Consider the following 7,729-nt stretch of genomic DNA (forward strand, 5'->3'; position numbering starts at 1 on the left):
ATGCCGAGGACAATCGGTCAGAGAACGCAGGCAAGATCGCCTCGTCTCATGAACATCACGAGATCTGTACAAACACTAGCTCAGGGAAGCTTTATCCTACGGGAAACATCCCGGTGAACATTGTGCGAAAACGCAACAGTCTGACTGAGGATCAACGGCCTCAACACAGACTGGAGACTCGAAAAAACTCCCGTGGGAAGGATCCAATCGATCTATCGGACTATCGAGGACGATGCACGGGTTCGCCCGGTAAGGATCAACAGAAGGAGAGTAGTGCTGTCGCCGCGACGGAGAGAGTCGAAGCGACATTGACGATGACGAAGCTACCGGCAGCTGTCAAGACTGTCAACGTGTCCTTGGAAGACGGGCATCATGCTTTGTTATCTAGTCCGGATTCCGCTGGCGGGCAAGTCATGGTGAGTCACCCGGAAAAATGCAACGGCAATTCGGAGAGAGAGACGGATGACGAGCAGGTTGGATCGACGCCCACGTGCAGATCGTGCCCTGGTGAACAGCAGCAGCAGAAACAGCATCCGGAAATTCTCTCGGCAAAGGGAAAGGCTGCCGGGAATGACGGCGCTGAGGCTGTATCCTCGATCGAGAGATCGACGAGCGTCCCGAGCGTTGACCGCGCCGCCACCACGGTGCTCGTCATGGACGAACCAGAGCATAAAATCGCGCTTAGCGATCACGAGGACAATAACGACGATGATAATGACGGCGACAACAACATCCATCGACAGGACTGGCTGGAGGCAGGAGTCCATTACTCTTCCACGCAGATCACTCTACACGGAGACGACATCGTCGACGGGGATCGTATCAATGGTTACGATCATCGCGAGGAGGAAAGGATCACTGATCTTGATTTTATCAGGTAGACCGAAATCGTAACAAAAGAAAAATAATGCTTGGGACTATCTGCAATGGTGACGGACTTGAAATCTTTTAATTGGTAATAAATTGCTTTTTTTTAAAAGACCGCGCTCGTAATCTGAGACCCAAGGCTGCATCTTGTTCAGTTTTATGGATCTTTTACTATATATTAAGTTTACAATAACGAAAAGATTATATTATGTGGAAAAATGTTTCTTTTTTAATATGTTACGAGACTATATTTTAAAAACAAAAAAATAATGCTTTAATTTAAGAAATTAAATGCTTCGAATTTTTTTTAGATTTTTATTAAAACGTTTAACATTTATTTTTTTAAGCATTTGACAATCGTAACATTCTTATTCTGAATGTGCAATATGACTAATAATATATTGTTGAAATGCTATATTAATTTATCGAGTAAATGATCTTTATGATGCAACGTCACGATGCGCGACCGAATGTATCGGTGCTAACATATTAATTATCGAGGAGCGATAAATGCTAACGTATTAATTATCGAGGAGCGATAGCTGCAGAGAGAATCGTGTATTGTTACCGTACGCGTTGATCTGGATTCAATGATTTGGAGATACGAACGTGCCGCTTTCTCGCGTCGCGCGATAAATACCGTGTCGACGAACTATAAAAACTGACCGTTCGTTAGTGTAACTAACGTTAAAAAATGCACGCTCTTAAAATTTTTATTCTTAATCATTAAATTCTAAAAAACTACACTTGACACATTTTGACATTAGAAATAATATAGTACACACAAATATATATATATATAGCAAATATACATAATTTAATAAATTTTACAATAAAAAAGTGTAGGAAGGAGATATATATATATTATTTTCTATTTATTTTATATACATTACTTTTGAAAAATAAATGTAAATATAGAGACTATATAAATATTTTCCCGTTTTATAAAGAATTTATTAACAATTTAATTAATTAATTAATTACAGTTTTAAGTACTAAATTGATATATATATCTCGCTATCTATTATAACCTGTGTTTATCAAATCGATATTACTGCACTTGCATGATTGATGCATCGAATCAATCTCATCTCAATATGCGGAGAATAAAACGAAAGAGACAGACCGCAGGATCGAGTCAAATATCGATAAGAATGAGCGCACACTTGTGCGATTTATACGCGATGACGATAACCGCAGGGTAAAGTGAGTCATTCACAAAATCTTTCGTCTTCTTGACCGCAGGCGACCGACACTCTCAAGACAGATCGATTTTTATTCCATAAAATGATCGTGTAACGGTATCCCCGTTTCCCCTGCGGCCTCCATCATATTTCGCCTTTGGCAATTTACAGGAAAGCATATTCTACTCCTCTCTCTTCTCTCTTTCTCTCTCTCTCTCTTTCGCAGGTGTCTTTCCATATACAACTAAATTTATTTTCCTCGCGGATTTCTGTTTATATTTATTAATCTGTAAACTTGTCAGATGCCAGAAAACAGGATTAGTTTTATATTAAAATATCTTTCATGATACAATACATTAATTCATTCATATTAATGTATATTATACAAACTTGCGGATATATTTTAGTCATTATAAATATATATTTAATTATGAAAAAATTTTAGTTATTTATTTTATCATTGGAAATTTATTGCATTATCCTATTTATCGAAGGATAAGCAAATTTATGGCACTTCGATATAAAACTATGACTCCTACATTAATAGCATTACTGGTTCAAATATAAATCCGCCATTAAAAGTGAAACTTTGCGTTCTGTTCCAGCATACAAGAAAGGATCGCGATGTCTTCCTTGCAAGGATTACCCCCGTTACCTAGGAGCCTGAGCGGTTTCAACCTGAGCGGACGCGGCGAGAGCGGCGAGCCACCTCCACCGCCCACGAGATCGTCAAGTAAATCCCAAAGAGGCGGTAAACCGTCGTCATCGAGGCCATCGCCACCTGCCAGACAACTCACCACCCTGGATACCCAGCTGGCGGTGCTCAGGAGAGAAATGGTACTCTATCCGAGAATCGTTTGCGCGCTCTTTCTTTTTCGCGCTTTTAACGCCGAGGAACGCAGTCTCGTTATTTCACTTGGGAAACAACCCTCTCGATACTATTATATATTTCTCCGCGAAATATATAATAGCTGCTGTGCGCGGATTTATGTAGGACATCGACTTTTCGTATGATTCTTATGTACTCAGTGACGTATCTCTTTATAGTTTTTTACGTAATATTTATTTAATAATTTACTAATGGAAAAGATATATAAAAACAATAAATTTTTATTTTGTAATTTAACACGCTAAAAGAATAACAGGTTTTAAAAAAACATTGGTTTTTTTTTTAAACGAGACGATGTAAATCAAAATATTCAATGCTTTTCTTGCAGTATTTATCGAAGCGTTTTTAAATGAATGAAATATAAACACTGATCAACTCAAACAAATTTAACTAGATATTGAGAGAGAGAGAGAGAGAGAGAGAGAAAGAGAGAGAGACTTCTTAAATTTTTTTACAAATAATGTTATGGAGCTTGGTAAATAAGTGACTGAAGCAATTAGTATCGAACAAAAATGGGAAAGGATGGCTGAAATTCTTTGAGAACAACTGTAAAAATATTTGGACATTGCATTTTACGACGCGCAGCAGCATCATTCGAGATATAGCAACTAGTAAATTGTCGATGCTGTTCAAAGTGGTGTCTAAAATTGTGCATCCTCTAACACGGTAACCATTAACTCCAATAGAAACCATTAGTCATCCGTTGCGACGCGAAATGTATTTACGAGCATGCGGGAAAATTCCACACGTCCGCATGTAATAATACGCGTGATTTAAAAATAACTGTTGAGAGATTTCCGCTGTTATCGGTTGCTGAGGTGGAAACTGGCGTAGTTTATTCGAATCTCATTTTTTCGCGAAATAATTTGTGTCATTTGAATTCTTTAAACTTTACATTTTTTCCATAACAAGTTGTATATTTTTTTATTCCTTCACATATCTTTTTTTGTATCTTATTTAAATATTTTTTTTTATTTTTTATTTTTTTCTATTCTCTTTTGACTTTTTAATTTCTTCTGCAAGATATTTTTTTTTGTAATTGCCGACTTTGTTGTTTTAATGTAAGCTTCGCAATTCTCGCCACTCCTTATCCTTGATATTCCATTGCGTCGTTAATCCGAGCACGTTCCGTGAACCGTCGTCATTTTCTACTCAGTCGTTGTCCACCTCTACTACTCCTGCTTTTTTTTTTCTCTCAATTCTTCCGCGTTTGTTTGGGCGACCCGACCGACCCGTTACCTCGAGGCCGCGATCGCGTGTGAATAAATTGCGGAACGCGATGAGCGTGTATTTTATGCGTGGGATCATAGGTAAGCAGCGAGGGAAATCATATCATAGCACGGTAGAGAGAATACTTATATCATACTCTCGTCGTATATAAAGGTTCTACTTTTTTAGAGGATACATATTACATTGCAGATTTCTGTTTGCGCAGCAGACAGAATATGCAAATTTACTATTTTGGATTCTTTTATGTCGATATGTTTTTTACGTTAACGATATCATGCGCGATTCAGATTTTAAACGACTATTTATTTCGATTAAAATTGCTATATGATATCGTCTACGATTTTTATCTCTAGATATTTTGTTAACGTGTCCATAATGTTTCTCATTATTATCTCACGAGAGCAAGATCCTTCGAGTCCTACTGACCTGATGATCTTGCAAATTACAACTCATTTCGCACAAAAGTTTTGCCGCATCGCATCGATCACATTCGCTTAGCATTCGCGGTCAATCTTTGCGAAATTAACGGGACCTCGTGTAGGATTTCTCCGGAGAAAGAGAAGTGCTCGCGTGATAAGTGTTTTGTTGTCGTTCGCGCCAGCATCTCGTGGCTTGCGTACCTAAGTTAGGCTAATAATTTAATAGTCAGCCAGACAACACATGATGCGAACTGGCACAACCGCTCCCACGCTACGTTTCCTCGGGCATGACTCGATTCCTTCGGAGGAGACCCCCTTTTCCTCCCGGTCGCTCTCTTTCACCTTCGTTCTCTCCCCTGCTCCTCGTCGTAGTCCTTCTCCTCCTTCCAGTCTCGTTTTTCCTTCGTCGCACTCTGCCTCGAATATTCTTCTCTTTCTCATTTTACATCTCTCTTCCTATTCGTTCCCACGACCGCCGAGTCGCTTGGAAATACGTAAATCACGAGGTAACATTTACCTTGGTGACCGTATAGTAAAAGTGAATGCGCCTCGTGCCAGGTACATTGCAATTTCTAGATTGAGTTCTACGCGAAATTTCGCAACAATTCACAGATAGCTAATAATAAAAAAAAACTAATCACAAATGTGTGTAAAAAGAAAGAAAATGATAATTTTAATAATAAAATAAATATCTCTCTTTTTTTCCTTTTTGAATAAAATCATCTGTATGAGAAATGATATAACGAACTTGTATATATGTACTTTTAATCAAATATAGAAATTATTATACTTTCAATAAACTTTTCGATGCTATAAAAAATAAACCTCACGGTAATAATAGCTTTTTTATTGTCAAAAAAAAAAAACGATATCATTTTCAAAATATCTATCGAACTTGCTATAACAATTTCAATCTATTTTTGATCTTCCATTATCAATGTATTAATATCATAATAATTATTTTTGCTTTTACACAGTTCGGGCTGCGGCAACTCGACCTCTCTTTGTTATCACAACTGTGGTCCTTGAACGAGTCGATCCAAGAGTTTCGACAGTTGCTACAGGAGCAAGAGGATCGAGCGCCTTCGCCATCGCCCAGTAGCGAAGAGGGAGACGACACATCCGGAACGCTTCCGCCACCACCTCCAAGAAGGCCGGCACCCACGCTGCATCATCATCGACCGCCACGACCGCCCAGGCTACCCAGACCGTCGGCTAGCGACGAGTCGCCATCGAGCGAAGAGTACGGAGCCGTTTGACGTATCGTTACTGAGAGGAAAAAGTACTCAAGAAAGTCTCGATCCTCTCATCGCACTTAAAGCGGCGTGCCCTGGGGAATGCCAATATTTACGAGAAAAAATCTCGAAAAACTGATGTGAAAACATAAATTGCGAGGATGGACATTTCCTATCGGCGGTTAAGACTCGCATGTGATGTGACATTTAATTACGAACTACTAATTCCTAAAGGTACCTGTAACGTTACTTGTCGGGTTACTCAAGATTTCGATCTATTAGACAGTTCTCTCTCTTTAATTCTCGATTGGGATCGACTCAATCGTTTGACTGAGAGAAATTATACCCGGTAAATAAATCGCATTGTACACACGCAAACGGTGTTATTTATCTAGGGAAGGTGCCGCTTGAAGAAATTACGATCTATGATGCTGCTTTAGCATGAAGGAAGGACTTGTAATCAAAATGGAAGATTACGATAGTTTAGCCGTTATTGCGGAGATCGTTTTGCGTATGCAGGGTAATAATCGATTCGCAGGCTGAAGAAGAGTGTTGATTTGCCAATTCGCAGCAACCGACGACATTCCGTATATGTCGCACTCTCTAGATTAAACAAAAAGGATTCGATTGCCACGAGCGAAAGAGCTAATTTTAGCTCGGCACGCTGCTCTCCTCTCTACTTGTGATAGCGCTCGAAGGGGCCTTTGATTAATGATAATCACATCCATATTTGTGCAGATTAAGATTCAAGACTTCGCTCCGCCGCGAAGCGACCATAACAGATCCGAGCCCGTTGCACCACGATTCTTTGGTGTTATAGTCTGAAAAATAGCACGATTCATTGACGTCATTTAATTAGAAAATTTGCTAGTGAGTTTGAAATCACGGTGTTCTCTTCTCTTTCGTGTTTTTTATACTGTTGTGCTCATTGCAAAGTTCATTCTCGTTGTTGATATTTTCGAGTTACTTGCGCAACTAGATCTACCGTACACGTGAGAAGGAAGGAAAAATTTAATATCTTTGGAAAATATAACTAGCGGGATTTCTATAAATACGCGATTTCCCATTATAAGTATATCTTTTAGTATTTTTTTTCTCTGTGACGTCTCAATCCGTCGAATTTCCGTGCGTATGGTATTTTCGAAAAAATTAGGATTATCAATGTTTTGCAGTGCCCTTTCGCGTAGATTAGCACGAGCTGTGTGTAAAGTGATGTAAGACTATGCAGAATAAATTAAACTTAATTTAAATATACTCTGTCACATAATTACAATTTTTTCATGTATATATACCGTTATTCTGCCACAGATAATGATCGACAATACTGCGTCTCTACTTATATGCTACATATATGCAAATTGCATCTTGCTTTGAGATACAGTCAGCGACAGGGTGTGTACGGAAATAAATGGTGCAATAGCAGGTCAGCGAGGATGAAGAAATCGCTGCATGGAGTCTTTGCATTATACAAGGTGTGATGCAATATATAATCTCTACTACATTATTTATTTTAATCACATGTTATTCAATATCTTTTCCATGTATATATAGTTTTTAGTATTACGATATAAATCATGAGATATACAAAGTAAAAAAAGATTAGTATTTCAAGAATATTGTTGCATATGTAAAAAAGATACAATTTGTTACATTTGTTAAAAAAGATACAATTTTGTGTAACTAAGGAGAACATTTAATCATATTTTCAACATTATTCCCGCGATCATTACATATTATATAACTATAATAAAATTTTATGTTTAATCTTTCCTTTTAGAATTTCTAGATTCTCTTAAAATCGCAATTTTTGGGATTTTAACTCTGCATCATTTTTTTTATCTAATTATATTTTTCTGATATTTTGTAAATTTTTTTCGCCATTTAAATTTTCGGACTGAAAACTCT

At 37.9% G+C, this 7,729-nt stretch overlaps 1 protein-coding gene across 3 annotated transcripts in view; it reads left to right on the forward strand.

Annotated features, from left to right (window-relative positions):
- Positions 1-7,075, forward strand: part of LOC115242421 (uncharacterized protein DDB_G0284459-like) — a 17,181-nt gene extending 10,106 nt beyond the window's left edge. The window contains exons 2-4 of one of the 3 annotated variants that reach the window (XM_029818682.1): positions 5-877; positions 2,657-2,888; positions 5,567-7,075. In XM_029818682.1, the coding sequence (XP_029674542.1) occupies positions 5-877; positions 2,657-2,888; positions 5,567-5,848 (1,387 nt within the window). In that variant the 3' untranslated portion in view covers positions 5,849-7,075. Of the gene's footprint in view, positions 878-2,656; positions 2,889-5,566 lie in introns of those variants that run through there. The other 2 variants (XM_029818683.1, XR_003885049.1) reach the window with 2 other exon arrangements.
- The last annotated feature ends 654 nt before the right edge of the window (positions 7,076-7,729 follow it).

Source organism: Formica exsecta, unplaced genomic scaffold (genome assembly GCF_003651465.1).
Source record: "Formica exsecta isolate Colony F162 unplaced genomic scaffold, ASM365146v1 scaffold599, whole genome shotgun sequence".
Taxonomy (NCBI): domain Eukaryota; kingdom Metazoa; phylum Arthropoda; class Insecta; order Hymenoptera; family Formicidae; genus Formica; species Formica exsecta.